Source organism: Camelus dromedarius, chromosome 6 (assembly GCF_036321535.1).
Source record: "Camelus dromedarius isolate mCamDro1 chromosome 6, mCamDro1.pat, whole genome shotgun sequence".
In the NCBI taxonomy this organism is placed as follows: Eukaryota; Metazoa; Chordata; class Mammalia; order Artiodactyla; family Camelidae; genus Camelus; species Camelus dromedarius.
Genome location: NC_087441.1, coordinates 6,331,460 through 6,355,722, shown reverse-complemented (window position 1 = coordinate 6,355,722; position 24,263 = coordinate 6,331,460). Strand labels below are relative to the sequence as shown.

Below are 24,263 nucleotides of genomic sequence, written 5' to 3'. Positions count from 1 at the left end.
CCAGTCACCTCTTGATGCAGTGACAAAGTTGACCCTCTTAGCATGTGCAAAGGATGTGATCAGGGAACACCACGGTCCCACTGGGGCAGTGCCACCAATCTGAAGGCCAAATGATCTTCCCAGAAAGTACTCCCTGCATCTTTTTTTTTTTTGCATGATTATTCAAACTGCAGTGAAAAGTTTTAAATATTTGTGGTTGGACAGTTTACTCACAGTGGGTAATCTGAAGACAGGCTTGGTGTTGTTTTGAAATAGAGTTTTCTTTTAAAAACTGACGTAGATACTCTCCGTGGTATCAGAAGTGGCCTGGCAAGGGGATGTGGTGGTGCGATACATGCACCACCACACGGCGCTGTGGGCTCCCCCAGGTCTGCTGCCTCCTGAGTCAGCATTCCAAGCCCCTGCCTGTTCACTTCCACCCACAATGTCAGCGGTTTCCTGTCCACCCTGGAGTTTCTGCAGAGCAGCGGGATCTTGTCCCTCCAAGGCTCTCAAACACAGCTGGCAACTTGCCTTTATAGGAAAACTGGGTCCGTGGAGAAGCTCATCCAACACACTGACACCACCAGGAGCCAGACCCCGCCTCCACCATGAAACCGCTCGCTCTGTGAAAGGACACGCATGGGCACGTTCCCGCACCGGCAGTTAATCTGTACTCGCTTTGTGCTTTTTGTTAGTTTGTATAGTGGCCTCCACTGACTGGTTCATCCATTAACAGTAAGGACCGCTCAGCACTTCCCGGTGCGAGGCATTGCTCCAAGGGGCTGTGTGTGATGGATCCACTCCGTCCTCACGCCACACCCACGAGGCGGACGCCGTGAGTGTTCCAGAGGCTCACACACAGGGAGGTGGTGGGGTCGCCCACTCTCCCGCTTTTTCTGTCATCTTTCCTAGAAACATGGTATTTATTTCCCGAGGTGTGGGGCACCGAGGGGCCCTCGGGGTGTGCTGCTTGCTTAAGCTAAGTAGAGGAGCTCTCCAGGAACGTTCCAGACCCCTCAGAAATGGACTCACTGTGAAATGAACAATAGCCGCCACCAACACAGCCCCAAAGCCAGCACACCCACGCTGAGAGCGATGCAGGCGCCCACCGTTTCTGAGGCCATGTTACACAGAAAGTCCTTGGTCTCTCCTGGCTCAAACTTCTGTTTTAAACAGTTATTAGAAAGTTTGCTGAGATGTCGGGAAAGCAACCGGCAGATTTTTAAATGATGGTTTGCTTTTTAGAGCCCTTCTAAATTTGGTAGCACTAAAGAAACTACTTTATCTCAGAAAAAAACCCACCAGGGTGAACCTGGAGCTCAAGACAGAGGCGCAAAGGCCACGGCCTCACCGGGCCATGCCTTCCAGCCACCAGGGCATCCCTCCCGCACCTCCGTCAGTGACTGACAACATAGCCTCAACGATGGACCCAGAAGCTCTTTTGACGCTTTTATTGACGATTTGAGTACAATCTTAGACATCGTTGTCAAGTGCTTCTTTACACACCTCAGAGGAAAATATTCTTCTGCAAAGAGTTTATTTCTATTCTTTCGACAGATTCACATTTTGTGACATCATCCAGTGCTCAGATGAGTTCATTTATTGTGGCTTGTGGGTCACGCTCATTGATAGCGACCCTTGTTTCTTTAAGAATCAGTATTCTATCTTGAAAAAAAACAAGACTACCACCAGGAAAGGCGCAGAGACTAGGCCTCCTGCTGCCTGGAGGAGAGGGGGCAGACCTTGCTCAGGCCCACGTGCCAGGCAGACGGGGAAGGAGGCAGTAACAGCGACGTCGTTACACCCCAAAGCGAGGCAGGGGGTGAAACGCAGGGGGCTCCCCACGTCACAGGGAACCGTCTGATTGTACCCCGGGCAGCGTAAGGAGATGCTACTTGCTGGGACTGTGGGAAACGTGCAGTCAGAGTCTGAGTGGGTTCCAGGCTGAGCGCGGATGCCGGTCCCTGGCATGTGGGGGCTCCAGCCTGGTGACCTGCCTTTCCCTCACTCAGGACACCAGCTCTCCAACATCTCTGTACCATCTGTAGGCTCCTTGACAGGGGTCTGGCAGCCTTGGGGCCATGTTTGGGGTTGGATTTTCTGAGTGAAGCCATGTGAGGCTGTTCCTATTGAAGAGCCACCCCCCCTCCACCATCTTGTTCCAGCTGCGGCTCCTCTGAGGAAGGGGGAGAGGAGGGACGGTCCCTGGCTGGATGGTTAGGGACAGAGGGGCAGATGTCCAGGGCAAATTTGCTGAGGTCATTCCCTCTCTCCTCCCAGAAAGGATTTCTGGTGCTACATCTACGAACAGAAGGTCCACTGCTGATTTCATAATTCCCAGGGTCCCTAAATCCAAAAGAAACCCCATGCTCTAGTGAAAGTCCTTACACCCTCAGTGCTGGCCATGGTCTTCCTGAGAAGGTGGACAGTGAGAACAAAGGACCTTGGTTACACTTTTCAATCCACACACTGTGCTGAGAGAATGAGGTTTGCTGCATTTAGTGTAAACACATCTCTTTCTGATGTGTTGCGAATGCCTCAAAAAGAAAAAAAAAAGCGATGAAAACTTGAGCAGCAATCCAATTCAATCCATGGCAACGTGAGGAAGTGTTCTAGTGCGAGTTACCGTCCTAGAGAAAAGAGCCCTGAGTGACCTGCTGGGGTGCAGAAGGCACAAGCTTTCCCACAGGCATGTTTTCATTCTGGTGGTCCTGGAAACGCTCCTTCTTTAAAGATTCTGCCTTAATAAGCAGCATGCTTGTTAGCACTGAGAATCATCATGAAATCATGTCTGCAAGTGCCCTTTACAGGCACCTTGTTCATTAAATTTACAGTGACGCTGGATGTGTGAGTGTATTTTCCAAGCTCAAAATGATGGTTTAAAATCAAATTCTAGATGTTGTCATATTTTCAGAAAAACAATTTCTTTCTAAAGTTGCGTGTAATTAAATGGGATGAAAGCACACCAAGTTCTGATTTCTTCCCTATAAATTTGAACACTCAATATTCAACTTAACTTTCCTAATTGCTCACTTAGTTGACAAGCTGATTTGTGCATAGTTGACGTGTCACTAACGCAGTACATAAAGATACAATTCTTGGGGAGAAACACGTAGGTTTGACTATTATTGCCTGTGGTTCTTTGAGAATAGATGCTCTCTGACGGTTTTAGTCAGAGCACTGCTCTTCATGCCATGATTAGAGTTCCCAGAATCTCCCGCATTCGGTCTCACAGAGAACCAGTGACAACAGTCCCTCGAAACGATTCCTCCCCTCACCAAGGGCTTCTTCCCAATATTGGGTGAAGGTAAAGGGTAGGTAACTGAACCTGAGAAATCTCTATGTATTTACCCAGCCTGACTTGAACTCACTCAAGAATCTCTCCAAAAGGCGAACTACACTGTCAGCTGTGCTCTGGTGTTTGTGTCACTGAGGCCACAGGATACTTCCTGCTGGTCTCACCATTAGCTCTGCTGTTTCTTATGGGCACAAGGGAAGGGGTTCCAGAAGCTTCTCCCATGACTTTGTGTGACGTTGGAAAGAACTTGAAGTGCTTGTGTGCGTGTGTGCGTGCGTACGTGCATGTGCACGTGTGTGTGCATGCGTGTGTGCATGTATGTGAGTGTATGTGACTGTGTGCGTGTGTTTAGAGAAAGGAAGAGGAGCAGGGACAGGAGGATGCTGGGTGCTGCCCGCGTGGCGCTGCTCCGGCTACACGTCGAACCAGTGGTCCCCCATGCAGGCGCGGGTCCACTCCCCGCCGCAGTGCCAGCACCACTCGAGCTGGCACTGAGGCTGCGGGCACTTCATGTGCATGCATCCTCCTGCGGGCAGACAGAGGACACGGATCAGCACCCGGGAGACGCTCAATCCCACATGCCAACATGCCATTCTAGAGATGACATTCTAAGGGAATTATCGCAAGCAAGCCGAGGGCAGGATCTGAACTGAGGGAAACAAATCAGAAAGCCCACCAGGAGGTTCCAAAGTTGTGACATTCATTAAGAAATGAGTGAAGTCGACTCAGACATAGAAAACAAACTGTGGTTACTAAAGGACAAAGGAGAGGAGGGATAAATTAGGAGTTTGGGGTTAGCAGATACAAACTAGTATAAACAAAATAGATAAACAACAAGGTCCTACTGTACAGCACAGGGAACTATATTCAGTAATTTATAATAACCTATAATGAAAAAGAATATATACATATATATAATGAAATCACTATGTTGTACGTCAGAAACTAACACAACATTGTATATAAACTCTAATTATAAACACCATATAAAGGAAAGAAAAGAAATGAGTGAAGCACATCACTTTCATTGAGGGCAGGTTTTATTTGTGAATCTGAGTTTACTGACGTCTCCTGAGGTGGGATTTAGAGACAAACACTTTGTGTTTCACAGACAGGGGTCAATTCCTTATTTAAATATATATTAAATATTTAAAATATATATCATGTTTAGCAATTTAATATGTAATATGTAATAATGTCAATATATAGTATGAGTAATTTTTAATCATTTCTTTAGTGTTAACTTGGCTTGAAAAAATTCGTAAGACAGGACAGCAGGCCTAAAAGCATCTTATAGTGAATACATTCCTTCCGGCTATTCAACATTTTATTTAAGATGAGGATAGAGAGAAACTAATGAGTAATCCTGGGTACTCCCCACATATCATCTCATTTACTCCTCAGAAGCACCTTGTGTGATCAAAGTATTACTTGGTTCTTGAATTTTCTCAAGGTCAAGTACTTTCAGGTGTGAAGTTGGAGGTTTAACCACAGTCCGTGTGACTCTAATGCTTCCTTCCATGGAACAGGCATTCCCAGCATGAGATGAAACCCCCTCATTTGGGGACTTGTCTGGGGTTCCTTACCTCTCCCATTTGTTAAACACGTTCACCGTTTGCTTCTGGGGATCAGACACCAAGTCTGCCGTGAAGTGAAGAGAGTTATTTGTACCAAGTTACAGTAGAGAACTGTTCGTGGCCGAGTTTCCCCGATAATCCAGGCAAAAGCCATTTCTTTACCAGAATCCTATATAGCATTCATGTGCTTCATTATTCCATTTTACCAATTGTCTTGTGAAGTCATTTTTTCTGGCCAAATTTTCCAGGCGATTGCTTCAGCACTGTCTCATATTTATATTAGAATCCTGGCATGAGAACTTGCACTAATATGAAATATTTATGACTATGTAACTAAAGGCATTCGTTTTAGGATCGCTTAAGGGCATTTAAAATTCCATACATTTCTCCTTCTTCTTGGTTTGCTTTAAAAATCATTAACAATGATAAATATATGGAAAACAAAGGGAAAAAACTCACTTAAGATACTTCTATCTTAGTATTTCCCAAGTGGGATTACACAATTACTGGACTGGGTAATTTCCAACACATATTTAATGGCGGTGCACTGCTGATGTGAGTAACATAATAAATAGCTTAGCACAGTATAACCACTTCAGTTTCTCTGGTATGTCGTAAAGGACACTTAAGCGGTTCATTCAAATTCAATGAAATGTTGAAGTGAGGCTGGTGCTTAGCTCACCGATGAAGGTCCTGAAATATTGGCACTGAGAGAACACATGCCCACGTGAGACCCTTTGAAAATAAAGGGGTTTGTTCCGTGGGGGGAAACAAAGTGAGGCTGAATGAAACTTGAGAATGTTTTCCTATTATATCGAAGTCTTTAGGGATCTGGAATACTAGCATTAACTAGTAACATTTTATCACAGAAACTAGACTCATAACGCACAGTACAATGAGAAGAAAGGGAACAGGAAGAGGGGGTGTTCACGTTGGCGACTTTCTTTCCTTCCTGGCTTGTTACACGGAAGGGATACACCAGACCCCGTGGTACAGAGAAGCGCCGGGGACTCCAATGCTGGACGCTTCGGTGGCTGAAAAATAAATGCTAGCAAGAGGCTGCTGATGATGCCACACTAATTTGTGGACATTTACATGGAGAAAATCTGGCTTCCCTCTTAGAGAATTCTGTCTCCTGACGGAGGCTCCAACCATGGAAAGCCCAGCCTGGGCGCGGTCAGCACCGTGGCCGCACGGCGGCTCTCCCAGTGGGTTGAATGAGAGGGCGGAAGCCCTGGACCGGCCCGAGGGCAAGTGCGAGTGAGCAGACACCCGGAGCAGAGGGTGCAGCTGGGTCTCATCCGTCTGGGGCAGAAGCGAAGGAGGGACTTGCGGCGAGTGAAGGGCGTTACAGGAGGCGACGCCAAGGCTTGGCCTGAGTTTAAAAGGAAATAATTCTCCTCATCATCACAGCTTTGCTGAAGGAAGAACTACTTTGTCTGGGATTCTGCTATGTGTGAAACAGGCCATGAATTTCGGTTGAGAGCTAGGTAACGAAGTTAGCTCTTCTCGCGATGGCGCCTATGTCTGTCTCGGTTGCAGTGAAATATTTTAGAACAGCTCAGACAGTCACTAATAAGCTGAAAGTTTCAGCTTTTCAGCTCATAGGTTAAAAAATCTAGAGGTGAAAAGTCGGTGCTTTCCACGTATAGTACATCACAATGTTTCAAAGAAAGAACCAGATTAGGAAGCCTTTCCATAGTCCTGAATCCCTTGACCCCTTCAAGTCCATCTTCTGGGTGGCAGGTGTGGTCTGACTCAAGGCGGATCTAAGGGCTCCTTGTCTTGCAGAATCAAGTTCAAGTTCTTCATGTCACTCAGGGCCCTATGCTCCAGCCTTCAGGCACTGCTCCTGTATCCTCACCCTGGAATCCAAACAGCTGGGCCTCTGGCGCAGCCTGGAGTTGACGGTTCATATTCCCTGTCTCTGCACGTGCCGTCTGCCTGGAGGGCTCTGTCCCGCGTCCTTGCCGGGCTGATCACACCGATGCTCAGTCTCGGCTCGGGCATCATTTCTGTCAGGACGCCGTCTCTCGACTCCTCCCAGGTCTCTGTGCTTGCTTTCTCCATCATATTTTATAGGATTATCTGTTTATGTGTCTCTCTCCTTTACCAGTGACGTTTAAACTCAACAAATATTTATATATCAGGCACTCTTTGGGGCCCAGGGGATAGACAGACAAGGTTCCTGACCTCTGATAATAGCAAAATGGCCTCTTACTGTTTCATCTTCATCCTTTAAGGACCCATGAGATAGAACCCTGGCCCATGGGATCCACCTTGCGCAGCCTCTCCTGTGACAGGCCTCTGCAGCTTCCTCTTCCGGTCGCGTATGCAGTGCAGCTCCATCAGTGAGGACCAGGAGGGCTCTTTCCTCTGACTCCATTCACGTCTTCTCTTCAGACGTGCGGGCCAGCCCGCAGCGTTTTCCAGAACGTTCCAGTGCGCGGAGGGATAGCAATGACTCATCGGGTAAATCTCTTTTTCTCCCCCAGGGGACCACTGAAGCCAAGCTGGGGACTCGGCCTGTTGCTGCTGCTCCCGGATGTGTCACTGCACTCCCTGGTTTGTATTAATGAAGACTTAAAGGATGCAGCTGGGGAGAGAGCCTTGAGGGCTGTCACGGGATGGTGTGTGGGGCTTCACTCCACAGTGAGCCTGCTCTCAGCACCCACAGCCTGGGGTGTCACAAGGGTCCAGTGAAGAGAACCTGGGAAGAACGGTGCCTGTGCTTCCTTCTGTTTCTCCTCGGTGCTGATGCTGCCGACCCCCTGCACACGCACTGACGCGCCACACGTTTGGGAAGGACTCTGGGCGCAGGGCGGTGATGGCTTTCAGGTGGATGGCGCGGTGCCCCGCTGGCTGGCTGCTGTCAGGGCCGCTGTGGAGGGGGCAGTGCAAAGGAACACCTGGAACATGGGCTGGAGCTGGGCTTCAGGTGATGCTGAAGTGAGGGAGGGTGCACAGCAATGGCCCACAGACCACATCATCACAGAGCGGCTGTCAGAGCAGGGGGTGGGGTGGATGGGGGGTAACCCACAGCCACGAGCGTGGACGTGTCACCAGAGTCCCCCCTCGATGTCCCCCAGTGCAGCACAGGGGTGACTTGGCTCTGGAGGCCGGAGCTGGGAGGGGAGTCCTTCCGGCAGGGGCTCCTGCAAGTCTCCCCACAGCCGTGGTGGCTCCAGGATACGAGGAGGGGGTGAGTGACTGCAGGTAGCTGGAGGGAGCCCCGGCTTCTTGTGAGACGTCGCCCAGGGTTTAGAGTGTCCCCAGGGCGAGCCACTAGGATGCGGATGCTGGTGTCTCTCAGCCTGTAAACCTGCTCCAAGCAGCAGGTGTAGGTGGGCTCCCGGGACCCTTTACCAGGGTCAGTGTCATTTAATCCAGAGGCATCTCCAAGCTGTCGCTTCACATTCTTAACATTGAGAGAGGAGTTGATAGAAGGCGAAAGCACATGTCCTATTCAAAACCGCATTCATGTGCAGGGTGGTTTCCTGAAGGAGCCAAGCGTCACCACGACATAAGGCACTAGCTCGCCCACACCAGGGAGAGGGAACCCGGAGCCCAGAGTGTGTTCCCGTGTTCAAGGGGACACGAATCGCTGAGATGGAAAAAACGAATTTCAGGGCCCAAAAAACATTGCGAACCAATTGGTTGGACAAAATTAAACAGATTTCTTGACAAAAGGAATGCTGCGATGCTTTCACGGATGTTATGAATGGGGAAGTAATAGTAGCTTCCTTGCTTGGTTTCTGCGAGTCAGTGATCTGACGCTCGGAGAGAACTTGGAACCAGCATTTAGTAAGTGTGCCATACAAGGTAGTTGTTTGTGTTGTTAGCATCCAGGAGGGGACAGAGTGGGGACCAACTGCCAAACGTGTTTGACGTGGTGATGTCCCCCATTCCCCCGGTGAGTGTGTCTGGATCCCGGAGCACTGTGGACGGCACTCTGGGGAAGTGCTGGACGGGCACGTTTCCCCAGCGTCTTCTTTTTTTAAAATCAGATGAAAAGTGTTAATAGTGTTACTCATACATAATGATAAAGGCAATCAGTGTGAACTGAGTGCTTCCTCTAGGCCAGGCGCCGGGGGCCTTCACCGCCCATCACATCATATGAGTCTATCCATGTGGAGCAGCTTCTCTCATGGTCTCTAGGCTACAGATGAGGACTTGCCGCTTAGGGGATTAAGATACCAGACATGGGAGAGCTGAGAGTCAAACTCTGGCCCAATGGCCCCAAAGTCCCCACACTGAACTACCCAGCTAGCAAGCCCTCGTAGAGTTCCTGACCATCACAGCCACGCCACGACGCTCCCCAAGAAGAGCTCACCAAACCCTCACTCCCTGCCCAGCCCAGACTCACCATTTTTCTCAACGGGCACGTGGCAGCGAGGGCAGGGCTTGGTGGTCCTCTTGATTGTTTCTCTGGAAGCTTCCTCCCACCGAGCCTGCTCTGCCGCCCTCTCGTCAATGCTGTAGACCTGGGTAAATAAGACAAAAGGAGCTGAATGTCACATCTTCCTGTTAGGGATGAATGTCGCTTCCTTGAAACACTGTACGGGAAATTCTTAGAGATGGAAGTGCCTTCCGGCCAGAAGCTCAAAAGGAAACTCACTTGACCAGTGGTGGATGGCTCCTGGCCACGCGCGGCCATGCACCAATGTGGTTTTCTTGGCATGTGGTCCGTGCTTACAAGGCAAGAAAAGATTGTGTAGTTTTGTAGTTTGAGCTCCTCTTTTTTGTTATTTTGAATAATTGTAAGAAATAACGTCTATTGGCTGCTGAATATGCAGGCAAGGTGATAAACGGTCTTCCACACCGCTGGTTGGATGCGTCATCAGGTGAGCACACTCGTTTTTATTTTATATCGAGGATTAGACAAGCTGAACAACTGCCAAAAGCTGACACGTAGGAGAGCCTGTGTGACTGCAGAATCTTGGCTTTTACACTTTCTTCTCCACCTTATTATCTTTCATTCCTGCACCTGGAAAATGGGGGCCTTCAAATATGGTCACAGAAGGGACAGGGGCAGAAGTCAACGGGATGGAGAAGGTGGCAGCGGGAGTCGAGGACAGCTGGAGGTTAAGGTTGGGCTCTGGGGCCTGGGTTCAAATCCCAACTCCATCTGGGGGGGTGACTTTGGAAACTCATTAAATCCTTGAAAGTTCCCGTCTCCTAGATGGAAATCAACAATGCCTAGTGCACTAGGGTCTTGAGAAACAAGTGGGTTAATTTCTTTAAAAACTTGAAACAAGTATCTGACACACATCGTTAAGTGATAAAATAAATGACCTCAGGATCTGTCACAAGCTCTCAAAAATGCTTGCTAATATGACGGCATATCCCTGACTCCTACCACAAAGAAGAGGAGCCACAGCAGATATTCTGTGTCTGTCTAATTGTTCAGACGCTGCAATCTCGTCCCTCGCTTCAACGCGGAAAGACTTGTGTGGAAGAATTGAGACATTTTTGGATTCAGTACAAGAACTTTGTGGTCTAGAAATATATTTCAAAATGTTACTCCAAACAGAACCCCTCCATCTTGGCCTTTTTGATATTTGAAACTTTTCTTCAGTGCTTTAAAATTAATATAAACATGCAAGTCATTTCATTAACTTGTAATGACTTTTAAAACATGCTCAGAGCTATTTTTAGGCTAAGAAACTACTAAAAATAACTTAAAATATAAATTAGTGAGGAAATTAAATAACGTGAAATACTCTAATAGTCTGATTTTTTTAGTAATAATATTGATACTACTTACAAATTTATAACACATTATTGTTTTACACTTTGATTTCCATTATTTCAGGTGACCCTCATGGTAACCTAGAAATACCAGTTGTGCAGATTGTTAAACTTATTTTGCAAAAGAAACCTCTCAGTAGTAAGAAGGCTAAATGCCTGGTTTGAGGATGCTCACCTCGTACATAGCAGCGTCGGGGCCAGTCGAATGCAAACCTTTGGAAAACCTGAATGATGGAAACCCACACCAGAGATGCTCACACATCCCCAAGCGCCCATAGCATTGTCCTTTGCGAATCAGACTCTGCCTAGCACCGTCATTCTTAGCAGGTTTTCTAGATGGTGAGAGAGAAAGCAAGAGGTGCTGGGATGGTTATGCTCAGAAACGACCATCCTGTAAGTACCGTGGCCACCCTCCAACGCCATGGTGCAGGGAGGTATGGCCATAAGATGTGGAATCTGGTGGGTAGATCCTTCGCCCCAGATAGGAATCCAACTTTTATCATTTCATCATCAGATTCTAAGTATTTTTGAAATGTTTAGTTTTCAGTCTTTAGGAATGAAGTATTATGAGGTAAATAAATGTGCTTATAGCTAAGTTGCAGCATTTAGTGGTTTTTATGGTAATTAATGTTAATGTTTCTGTTATTTCCAGTGGGAAGTGAATTCATCCAAGGCCACGATCATGTTTGTGTCTTCCTTGTGTCTCCAGGGTCCGGCACAGTGCCTGGTACCCAGCAGGCACTCAGTACATGTCAGCTGGGTGAATGAACAGACACCTGACACAACCCACGAAGGCGTCAACCTGACAGTCGTCTGGAGTAAGGACCCCGTGAACTGGCAGGGGCACATGGGCTGTGTCCCTAATGGTGGTCATCAAGGTGAAACCTATTTCTTTCTGTTAATCAACCATCCCATTTACAAAGGAAACTTCCTTTATAGCTAAGAGGATGTCATATGATTTGTGACCATTTTGTTAGAACAGAGCAGAGTCAATTTAACATTAAAAAGCAACCGTAGTTCACTGAGAACTTCCTTTGGCTCTGGGACAACATAAAGACCATTCATGGCTGAGAGCCCAGTGATAAAGCTGTGATTAATAAGAACCACAGCAAGATTTAGGAAGTAGGTTTGTATTTTAAGTACACGTCTTCCAATCAGCTCAGAGTCACATGTGGTCGTAACTCTCAGTGAACATAGCAAATACTTCCCCTGACCCTATGTCACATGCTTTTCTTTTTAAGGTCCAGGAACTCCTTAGCAACTTAAAATGGGTTTAAAACTGCTTACTGGGGGCATACAGATCAGAGAAATATATAATTTTACTTGGCAAAGACTAATTTGAAAATGCCACTTTCCAGCAATATGGCAGGCTGCATGCTAAGTGTAGTTTCTCACAGGTCTATACACCTAAAAATGATAGAAGAAAATTCTTTGCTTAATAAATGGTTGACCTGATGGGAAAGTAAGGAAAATCCCTGAAGGCTAGAATAAGAAAGAGAAAAACCTGCTAATAAAGGGAGGGAGGAATCTGGTGTTTGCTACGGGGCTATTGTCTTAGTCTCTGGTCTTTGCAGAGATGAAACCTAGGCCACAGACGGGTGGAAGGTGGAATCAACTTCCCCATTACACACAGGGGACCTAGACTCCTAAGCACTGCCATCCTCAGCTGATGAATAAGGTGGCAAAATCCTCCCAGAAGAGAGAATGGATAAAGAGTTGATTAAAAATACGTGCCAGTCTCAACTTTGGTCCTCTGGTGGGGCATGTTGGGGAGACAAAGTTTCTCTGAGAATTCTCAGCCACCAAGTCTCATGCACAAGGGTTTGTGAAAAGAATTCAGACTACCTGATTATCTTAAAAAATAACTCATGCCAAACAGTTAATTTGAACTACTCCAAGCTTGGCAGTATACCTAAGAAAATGGCTGATGCAAAAATATTTTCTGTAGAGTAATGCATTTACAAAGCCAAACCTCAAAAAGAATCACACAAAGGAAATTCCAGGAAAACTGGGATCACAATGAAAAAGTCACCAATACAAGAGAAAACAAGCTACCATGAGTGAAAATGGCAGAAATACAAAACTGCAGAATCTGACCAGCAAATGTTGTGGACACTGGTATAATCAGATGTAGAGTTCAAAATACACATGTTTGATATCTTTAAAGAAATAAAAAGAAAGTATGGAAAGTATGATAAAAGAGTAAGAGCATGCCATAATTAACCAGGCAGATTTGAAAAAGAAACACACTTCTTTGTTTTGTCTATTTTTCTGGACACAAACAACTAATGATTAAAATTAGAAACTCAGATGAATTACATAGCAAATTAGATAAAAATGAAGGGAGAGTTTGTGAATTGGAAGATGGAGCTGAAGAAATTACATAGACTGCAGATCAGAAAGCAAAAAATGAAGAACGTGAAAAGGAGATTGAGGGTTGGGGGGATTGAGTGAGAAGGTACAAAACTTCTCTAGGGTTTTAGGAGATGACAGAGAGCATGAGGTTGAAACGGTACTTAAAGAGAGTGACAAAGTAAACACAGACTATCTACAAAGAAGCTACAATTATTCTGACAGCTGATTCCTAACACATGGATACTAGCAGGTCGCAGTATAATATCTTCAAAGTATTGAAAGAAAATACCAGCCTGCTTAGAATTCTATCTAAGCAGAATTAATTTTCAAAAATGAGCATCAATAAAAACACTTTCAGACATAAAAAACAGAGTATTTCTCATCAAAAGACCTTCACTAACAGAACACCCAAATAGGATCAATTCCAAAAGGGAGACCTGAGTGGCAAGAAAAGACTGTGAGCAAAGCAAAGGATAATGTACAAGTCAAAGCCAACACTGACTACATAAAACTCAAAATAATGATCATTTTTTGTTTTAAAAAAATCGAGGTGAAACTAAAATGATGGCCAAGAATATCATGTGAGAGAATTACATAGTTCTAAGGTGCTTGCATTATTTAGGCTGAGGGTCATTAGATTCTGTTACATGAATATATGTTTAAATTTCTAGGGTAACTGGTAAAAGTAAAGAGAAAATGTTTTGCTGCTAAACAAGTGAAAACAAAATAAATGGAAAAAGCAAACAAAAAAATCAACAGGAAGGCAAGAAATGAAAGCACAGAAATTTATAGAGAAAGAAAGTGCAAAAAAAGGTGGCAGAAGTGATGGCAAATATCTCAGTAGGGTAAGTGGACTGCAGTCTGCAGCAGGGGTTGGTAAGCTGTGGCCCACGGGCAGACCTGGTCTGCACTTGTACTGGACTCTTTCCCTCGCTTGCCTCTCCCCTGCCCCCTCTTCCGCCCATCTCTCTGACTTCATCTGGGGAAGGCTCTTTCCTTCCAGGGCCCATGCGATTAGATTTGGCCACTTGGATCATCTAGGATAACCACCCCTTAGTCACAGTTGCACAGCCCCTCCTGCCAGGGTCGGTGACGTGTTCCCAGGGACCAGGGAGGGGGTGTGGGCTTCTATCAAGGGCTGTGACTTGGCTCCTACCCTGATCTACCGTGAGGTTCTCAACTGCTTTTGTGTGTGCCAAGGACTTCCTTGGCAGTCTTCAGACTCCTCCTCAGAATGTTTTAAATTGCAAACCAGAAAATTCAGAGGATATCAATTATTTTGAAATACGGTTATTAAAGTAATAAAAAACGTTTTTGACATAGTACTGTATGTGTTTTCTTATTGTTGTTGTTCTTTACACATTAAATAGCAAATCTAGTCGTTGGTATAAAATTATTATTATTTTGAAGTTGCAGGAAGCATAAGTGGTATTTTAGGGTAACCATCACAACTATATTGTAGTATGAAAATACAAGTGGTTTCTATTGGTTTGAGTCGCAGGTAGTGCTAAAGTACTGTAGTTTACGGTCAACATTCAGAATTAAAGGAAATGTTGAATTTGAGTGAGAGTTAATGAAAATACGATGTAATTTTTCTCCCATCCAGGTTATTGGACCCTTGAATTCAATTCATGAGACTTTTGCATCCTAAGTTGAGTCGCTGCTTTAGGAGGCAGGTGGTTACAAAATGTCTGTAGCATCCTGGCTATAAGAGCAAAAAGTTATAAACAACCCTGATGCTCATTTACAGTTAATTGTAAATATGCATGGTGGTGTATTTATAACAATGAAGTACCACACACCTCTGAGAGTGAAGGAACTCAGGCATACACATCAACATATGGAATCTTAAAATCACAATGTTGGAAGAATATCAAGTAAGTTGCAAAAGAATATATACAATATTATTACTTCTGTAAAGTTGAAACACAAATTTGTGATAAAACAGTATATGTGCTTTTTAACAAAAATTGGACAGCAATAAAATATAAATGCATGTTACAAATCTAAAGACACAGTGGGGAGGGTAGAGCTCAGTGTTAGGGTGCTTGCTTAGCATGCATGAGGCCTTGGGTTCAATCCCCAATACTGCCACCAAAATAAATAATTAAATATACTTACCCTCCCAAAAAATTAAAAAACAATCTAAAGACACATACAGAGGGATTAGTGTAAAATGCAGGACAGTAGTGACCTTGGGTCTAAGGAGGTGGGGCTGATTAGAGAATCACAGAGGGCTTCAGAGATCCCGTCCAGAAGCCCTGCTTCTGATGCTGGGGGGGGCGGCAGGGGGGCATGTGTGTTCACCTTACTTCTTGATAAGTATTATTCCTGAAATCATGTATATTAAATATACTATTTTATAACATATGTTACACATGTACCTAAAAATGTTTTACTTTTCACTTTAAATGCTTTAAAAAACACTTAAATATTACTATAAATACATGAAGTCAAAACTACAGAAAAATAAGTTTCTGATTTTCTCATTTTTGCCACTGCTGTATGATCGCAATCACTATTTAAAAAAAATCTCGTTTGAAAAATATACAAATTCATTATGAAAAATTTGAGAAAGAAAAGCACACAAAAAATCATCTGCAAACTCTCACCAGTTACAACCACTGCCCACATTTTTATGTATATGTTTCTAGTCTTAAAAATTCTACATATACCCTAGATATTATGTTTTGTAATCCAATTTTCCCTTTTAAAATATATTGTGAATATTTTCCCATATTATTTGTAGGGGGTGTGTGTGTGTGTGTGTGCGTGTAAGACAATTTCCCTGGTTGGAATTTTCTGCCTTGGGATATGTGCACATGTAAACTGTTGTTACATGTTGCCAAATTAAAAGCATTTTCAGCTGAGTGAATAAAATACTTGACAAAAGATTGATGCTCAGCACCCTTCCCCCACCCCACCCCACCCCACCCAAAGATTCAGACAGTAACTTCAAGAAGCCTTGTAGGCTATCAATAGCGCATTATTGGAGGGTTATTAAGAACCAAAAAGCTTCAGAATTATATTAATATGCTTTGATCTTTCAGGGAAGAAATATAAAAATTATGGCAGAGGATGATGAACAATTTCCTCTCAAAGTACCAGTTTCTCTGTCTTCTTTTCTGAGCCCCACAGCATTCAGAACAGGGTGACTGCAGCTTGCAGGCCCACCATCCCCAGCGCAGGGTCCCTTCATATGGGGCACTACAAACTCGTACCTGGAACTCCTTGAGTAACCATTCACACGCTAGTGTGAACTGAGCTGTTGGATCTGCCAGTTGGCCTGTGATATGTCCGAGGAGCTAGGGGTGGGGTGGGGTCAGAAGGTTTTGATTCATGGGATGGAAGAGGGAAAAAGGAGCAAAAACAGCAATTTCTAACATTTTCACCTTCGAGGATGTGCTTTGTCATCATTCCCTTTCCACACTTTGAAGAATTTTGCTGGTGAAACAAAACACATCTCTTCCTTATTGTAAAAGGATGTACACTCCTGCAGCACTGGAAGTACCGAGGCCTCTGTTACTCATTCTCTGGGCTGGTTAGGGTCTGGAGCCCTAGCCTGGCACCTTCTGGGCGAGGCAGGGGCACAGGGAGAGAGGGGCTTGCCCAGGGCTCTGGGAGGGAGAAGAGCCCTGGGCAGGGCGATGGGACAGGACAGGGTATCGGGAGGGGAGGCGGGAGTGGACACGGGGACAAACTTCTCCTATGACTGGGGGACCACGTGCCCTGACTTGCCTTGTGTATTAACCATGCCTTTTATTCTGAGGCTTTGCCACCTGGGCCCATCCCTTCCTGGGCTGGCTAATTCCTAGAGACAGTAAATGACTCAAGCGTGTCTTTCATATGCAAACCGACCAGTCCAGAGCCCCTGCACTACCCGCCCCCCAATCTCCTCTATTTAATGCTCACACTCCAGGCACCATCCGCGTCCTAACACCCTGGGCCGGGTACCAGACAAGCAGGGATGGCTCCTAACCTCCTGCTGAAATTATTGAAACTAGCCAAGCCCAAGCCTGCTGGTGCTGCCTCGCCTATTCTCCCCACAGAAAGGGCAGTAAAGGTCCCTGCCCATCCCGGAAGGGCTGACCGTAGCTTCCTCTCACCCGAGGATCACGCTGAGCTCGCTCTGGTTTCTGTAGCTCCCTGTTTCCTGTCTGCTGCTGTTACTGGGGAAAAGCAAGAGAGGTGGAACAGACAGGCCAAGGAGTCGGGGCCAGGAGGGCGTGAGGAGGGAGCCCGGCCACCCGGGGCCAGGCTGGCTTCTGGACTCTGCCTAGAACATCAGTCTCAGCTCATGAAGATGGCTCGATTTTCACCACTTTTTATAAATTTAGGGGATAGACATCACACAGTAAATCTCTCAAGTAACAGCAGCGAGTGATCAACCCCAAGCACACGCAAACGTGCACACAATTTTATTAGAAACTCAGAATAGCAAACCGGAATACTGAGAAGAGAGTCTGATAAACGGATAAAACATGGAGTTACGGCTTTGGGGCTCCCCGTGCAATGTTCAGGTGTCCTGGCTGCGTGGCCCTGAGAGACTACACTTCAGGCCAGCTGGGGAGAGGGGAGTAGTCAGCTGTCGCATCTGAAATAATAAAAGTAAGTCTAATTCCCCGAGGGACCGAAGGTGAAGTGAGCAGGTGGGGAAACATGAGTCATGGGCATGGTTGTGTCCAGTCACCGGCTGGACAGCTGGATGGAAACACCGGGAGGCCGAGAGAGGCGGGGTGATAAACCCCGGGGACGGGGCAAGGCTGGGGGAGGGGCGAGAAGGATCTCCCCCCAGAGAGATGCCCGGAGCTGTGAAGGCGCTTGCTTGAATAAGAGGAGAAGAGTGCCAAGGACAGATCCTCCTGGGGACTCCCCATGTGCATGTCGGAGGCAAGAGAAGGGAGCCTGGGGCGGGAGAAAGGACCCCAGACCTAAGGCTCAAAGCAAAACGGCGACTGTGTGAAATGTTTTTTAGGATCACCTGCCTGATAGTCATCCTGGTCTTCTTGAGGGGAAGAAGGTAACTCTGACCACCTGCCTACAACTGCCTAGGACCCCAGATACTTCATAGGCTTGAAAAGTTAGAGGTTAACATGTGGAAATTGGTATTTTTAGTGGAGGTGCTGGGGATTGAACCCAGGACCTCGTGCATGCTAAGCACACGCTCTACCACTGAGCTCTACCCTCCCCCTCAACTTGTAGAAAACTGATAAGGAATGATTTTTTTTGGTGGTAGAGACTATGTCCCCCAAGGTTATGGCTTTACTGCCCTGTAGAGCACGAACCAGCTCTGTCTGTAAACGTAGAAGGCATATGTCAGCATTCTTTCCCCAAACGGCACGGCATTCTGCTCCTCACACGCTCGTGGAGTCCGCAGTCTTGCCCTGTTGCTGGCTTTCCCGTCGGTTCTGTGAGGAAGACCTGCCGTGTCTAAGGACCGTGCTGTGACAGCTACAAGGCTGCCCTTCTGCCGCGTGCCGTGAGCAGCTGCACGGGGCGGGGACGCAGGCTGGTCCAGGGGCCTGGGCTGAGGATGGAGGTGCGGAGGGGTCTGAAGAGACAGCCACGGCGTCTATTAAATCAGGAAGCGGTGCTCTCCGTCAGAGGGCTGGGGTAGGTCATGGAATTTAGCAACTGCAGCCGTCCTGACAGGCAGGCCTGTCAACAACAGTGTCAGAGGCAGAAAGCTCAGTTTCAAGAAGCTGCAGAACTTGCTCCGGGTCGCGTGGCCCGCCAGCAGTGGAATGTGAATTTAAACCTCTGATTTCCTGTCCTGTGCTTTTGCTGTTACAGCCCATTTCTTTCACTGTGACCTCACACACTACGCAGGGGACTGAGGGCTGAAGGCCAGGGCCATGCCACAGAGCAGTTCTACTGAGGCCAAGGGGTAGTGGGGAGAAACCTCTGCTTCTGCTAGAGCAGGCACATGGCTAGGTATGGGCAGAGAAAGGGGGACACAGGCCAAATGGCAGGAATTGGGCAGAAAGGAGGGGCACAGGCCAAAAACAGGAAACCCTACATCATGTAGGCACCAGGGGTCCCTGGGCAGAGAAAGAAAGATAGGAACCTCTGGGCTGATAAGTGGTCACACCTTTTGGGGTGATGAGCGGCCTGGAGGGTGACAAAGAAAGGTAAGAAAAGGCAGGAATCTCCGCTGTCTGAATGTTACCTTTTGCTCATTATGCCCTCATTACAATAAAATTAGCCTTGCAGATCAGAGGTACCCATCATGCACTGAGGCCGTGACACTTCCAATCCAGACTAAACAAGGACAAAAATCCTTCCTCCCCTTGGAAAGATGGATTTGGGTTGAAAATCAGGCAGTATGACCCCAAATCCTTCCCTCCCCAATGAATATTCCGTCCATTCACTTTTATACCCTGTGTAACCAACTTGCCAAAGAAACTGGGGCAGCTGCTCACCCGAGCCTGCCCGCTCTCCCTCTGAGAGTGCACAGTCTACTCCTTAATAAATCCCCACTTTCCTTTCTTCACCTCCGGGTCTAGTCTCTGAATTCCTTCCGGGCCGGGACAAGAACCTGGACACCGGTTACATCTACCGGCAACACTCCCTCTGCTGCCGGCCACGCCTTTGCTTTCTGCTGCTCCCTGACCTCCCTGCTCTCTGGCTGGCTCCCACTTCTGCCGGGTCGGCTGAAACTGTTCTAGAAAAGGATATGAGTCAGTCCACGGCTGCCAAAGCCAACGCCTTTTCTTTGTCCTTATCATCTCCGATTGTCCCCCTGCCCCTAAAGCCATGGGCTTCCTTCCTCCTGGGCAGAACAGGACCACCAGAGAACCAAGACAGCCTCGGGAGACCTCCAGCTCTGCGTCAACATAATTCTTGTCGCTTTCTGGCTTCACCCAGTTGGATGCACATGGAAGGAGCAAGAATCAGAGACCCACAGCGCTGCTGCCGGCTTAACTGACATTGGGAACCAAGAAACCCGGCTCAAAATCACCCCCCTAGTGGGCTGTCTGTGCTCAGGCCACTGCCTTAGACCTTCAGCTGTCAATTCTGCAGATCAGAAGTCCCATCACGCACTGAGGCCATGACACTTCCAATCCAGGCTAAACAAGGACAAAAATCCATGAAAATGCTGTTATCTAGTCCTTTCTATGGAGATCTTTGCTCAGTCTGCTTTACGAGCAATTTTGATACTGATGTTCAGAACCTTCTAGAATGATAGCAAGCAGTGGGCCGGATGGGATTTAAAAAACCCAGGCACACATCTCCTTGTGCTCACACTCTGGAGAGCTGGATTCAGTAGGTCTGGGGTTGGGTCCAGAAATCTGAATCCTTAAAAGTGCGCTGGGGGCTTGTGGGGCTCAGGGAGGTGTGGGAACGGCCTCTCCTGAGCCTGAGGAGTGGGTTTAGTTGGATAAATGCACCCTCTGTGTGGCTTTTGCCTTCAAGCTACAAAGCTACAAAGCAGTGACTTGTGCTGCCAAGAGGTGAAGGTTTTGTTGTGACTCAGCATTTTCGCTCTCCTTGTGATGAACTGTGGCTCACACAGGGCAGTGTGACAATTAGGATAATTGTACAGACCTCTGGGCCTGCTTACTGCTTGCCTCTCATGAGGAGGAACAAGCTGGGGGCTGGGAGGTGGCGGGGGTGGAATGGGACAAGGTTCTCTTCCTATATAATCGATGGTTAAAACCAGCAATTTCTTGTAATTTCCTGTGTATCTTCAAAATTGGCATGACAGCCAACCTGTATTCCAAGAAGGGACCGTGGTTTTTATTTATATGATATAACTGTTAAGTGAGCTCTTAGAGGTGCTTGGCATGAGAAGTGGTCCAGAGCAGGGCTGGGGGGCATCACACCTGGATTTAAATGCCAGCTTCCTCCTTTACTTGCTGTGTAACTGGGGACAGACATCTAGCCTGAGTCTCTGCTCATCCGTAAGTGTGTATAGTCCGCACCTCACAAGGGTGGTTGTGAGTCAAGCATATGAACATGCAGAGCTTAGCACAGAGCCTGGTGCTCCCTGAATGCTAAGTTCGTGTTTTCTGTGATCATAATCATTATTTTGTTGTCATCATCCTCATCTCGTATTTATAGAGATGAGACTATCAGACTGCTGGAGTCTGTATAAACTGAAAAGACCTCTGAAGTCTCTGTTAAAAAAAACATTAAACCAAAGTGCCCTCATAGAGGTTTTAAAGTTCATGCCTAGGAGACACCGTTAATATATATGCAAGCTAGAGTCACCCGAGAGACAGTTTGCATTCACATCATCTTTCCTGCTTTAGGAAACTTGTTTGTGGCATCTACTCAGCCAATAATTGGACAAGTACATCTTAATACTAAAAGTCAATTGAAATCTATTTTCCAAAAAGAATCAGATTGCCATTAATCCCTGAAAACGGTTGGCTTAACTCGGCTGTGAATGTTTTTAGGTGAATACTAACTTTGAAATGTCACCTTTATCATCAAAACTGAATGCCCAGATATCACTCGCTTGCCTCATAATTACTGAAAACTTCCATCTCAGCAGAGGGTAGCCTCCCCAGCTTGCCAGTCACAGCAGGTGCTCTAGTCGAAGACCACGGTTTGTGAGCAGCGCGCCCCCTGCTGGTGAGTTGGAACACTGCATCCCTTTTAAGGTACCAAGAAGTCAGTGAAACTTGTTCTTACAACATTCTTGAAACTGTCACTCTCTCTTTTGGGGGGGAATCTATATATTTATATAGTATTAACTTAAATATGTATTATATGTATAAGAAATAAATGCTCTGTACATATTAATTTATCTCTATGTATATTGAGAAAGAAATCATTGAAGTGTTAGGATGGTCCAGGTCTGGGTGGGCTGTGAGGCTACACTCTCTGAATTAAGTTCCAAACGTCCCAGGCCATGCTGTCCAGTTCAGTTCAGAAGAATATTCTTGACCATGACAGTAACAGTGGTGACTGCGGTTCTTAGTGTGATGTGTACCGAGCGCCACTGCTGGGTTAGACCTTACGCAGCACTGCCCCGCGGGGCCCTGACGGCTTCACAGAGGGGAAGGAGCGTAAGCAAATGATGCCCAGTAGCGTGTTTTGAGATCGATGGGGAAATGGGGCAACATAAATACTAAGTAGCAAGATTATTAATAGGTATTGTGTATTGGGGAGTTTAAAGTTCTTTGTGTTTAACTATTATCACAAATTGGCAGATGGGAAAAATCTGCACTTGAGAGAGGGAGAAAAGCTACCTATATTTTGGGGAATGCAGAGCTCTAGCTCATGGCTTGCTTAGGTGAGCAATTACAAAAATGATCATCGTAGACAGGATTTTGAATGTGGAAGCATCACTAACGCAGAGCAGGGCGCACGCTTGTCCTTTGTGTGAAGTGCAGATGTTCTGGCACAAAGCACACTGCTATTTTTGCCGGAACTGGCACAGAAACCCTTCATTCAGCGGATGTGTGCTGGATGCCTGTGATGTGCCAGGCACTGTTCTAGGTACTCAGGATACATTAGTCCACAAAAGAGATGACAAACAACAAACAGAAAAGTCCCTGCCTCGTGGCGCTTACCAGTTACCAGAACAGTGCTTTGCAGCCTGTGGCGAGCCCCAGCACCACGCGGAGGGCTGGCGCAAACACAGATTGCTGTAGCTCCTCCACCTCACGCCCCGACAACAGTGTCCTCCTGGTTTCTGAATCTGTAGGTCTTGACACGCTCCTGGTTGATGCCCTTGTGGCCGATCTGTGCACGACCCTTTGAGAAGTCACACGACATATGCACACACTGCAGTCAATGCAGATACAAGGCACACGTTGTCTTGAATGTGTGCGTCTAGTCTCGGCAGCCTGATGTAATCCTGTGGGGAGTGTGCAGAGTGGGGTGAGGATGGATGAGCAGAGAACTACCTTGTTTGGTGCACACTGTGATTTGTCAGGCTCCATGCTAGGCATGATGCATGTATTTTGCATGAAATCCTTTTGATTTTACAGTATCGTATCACAGATGAGGAAAGCATGGCTCGGAGAGGTTGCATAGTTCACTTAGTAATTACCATGGCTAGTGTACCAGTCAGGGCTCTCCAGACAGAGAGAACCAATAGGAGAGCTATATATACATATATACACATAAAATATGTGGATTTGCTTTAAGAAGTTGGCTCATGGGATGGTGGAAGCTGGTAAGTTCAAAATCTGTAGGGCAGGCTGGCAGGCTGGAAATGCAGGCAGAATTTCTATATTAGTCTTGAGGCTGAATTCCTCCTAATCTGGGAAAACTGTCTTTGCCCTTAAGGCTTTCAAGTGATTAGACAAGGCCCACCCACCTTATGGGTCCTCTTTTTTATTTGAAGTCAAACAGTAGATGTTGACCATGTCTTCGAAATACTTTCCCAGCAGCACGGAGACCAGTGTTTGAAGAAACAACCCTGCAACTTAGCCATGACACGAAGAATCCACCGTGACAGCTAGTTATGGCTGCGACTCATTTTCAAGACCGGGTCTGTTTGACTTCCAGACCATTCTGCCTTGCCTCGGATTCCCCACAGGGGTGGGCTGATCAGACAGGAGACGCACACGTAGTTCTTGCTGAAAGAGGTTACATGCAAACTTGGAATACAACAGCAATGGATTTGGATGTGCTGAAATTCAGGCGCATATTGGCCTCTGCTTCATTTGCTAAGAGGTAATCACATAAGCAGAGGAACCGCTTGCCCCACAATCCGTCCACAAGGCCTCCTATGACGCCAATATAAACAGCCGCTGCCCCACTCCCTTGTTAGGCAATCAGTGAATAAAAGACGCATTGCAGCCAGGACCCAGCTCTTAGCATTTCAAGTCTGCACTTCACTCAGAAACCCCATTCTTGTGGAAACAGTCTTTTGATTCCCCTGGCCCGTTGTCGATTGAAAGTGGCGTACCCTCCTTTTTACCCCAGGTCGCTTCATTTTTGGCCACCTTTCTCAGAAAATACATTTCCCTTAAGGATGTAGCGCCATCTGGTGAGTGAGAGGAGCTCTGCAGACATTTCCTCTTCCTGCTCTGAGAGGAAACACAGGGGATTGCCAGGGCATGTTTTTCCTTGGGTGAAGCTAAAACAGGGTGTGTGTGTGTGTGTGTGTGTGTGTGTGTGTTTGTGAGTAAAACATTTTCCACGTGACACAATTGTTCCAACAGCTTGGTTCTGAGTCTGGCAGACAGGATGTGGACTTGCTGATTCAGGTGAGGAACCTACGTTTAGGCTCTTCTAGGCTCTGGATGCAGAGGCCCCAGGGGCAGCCCCATTTTCCCCACATGGGGAGGTGCCCGAGGCGGGACTCGGGGCAGGTGTCTGGGAGGAGGGCTGAGGAC

The 24,263-nt window shown here is 46.7% G+C and overlaps 1 protein-coding gene across 3 annotated transcripts in view; it reads right to left on the bottom strand.

Annotated features, from left to right (window-relative positions):
* Positions 1–1,418: 1,418 nt before the first annotated feature.
* PRKN (parkin RBR E3 ubiquitin protein ligase) overlaps positions 1,419–24,263 on the bottom strand; it is a 1,163,915-nt gene continuing 1,141,070 nt past the window's right edge. For all 3 annotated transcript variants that reach the window (XM_031456655.2, XM_031456658.2, XM_031456656.2), the window contains 2 exons: positions 9,224–9,341; positions 1,419–3,806 (listed from right to left, as the gene is read on the bottom strand). In XM_031456655.2, coding sequence (XP_031312515.2) covers positions 3,694–3,806; positions 9,224–9,341 — 231 coding nt within the window. In that variant the 3' untranslated portion in view covers positions 1,419–3,693. The remainder of the gene's footprint in view (positions 3,807–9,223; positions 9,342–24,263) is intronic.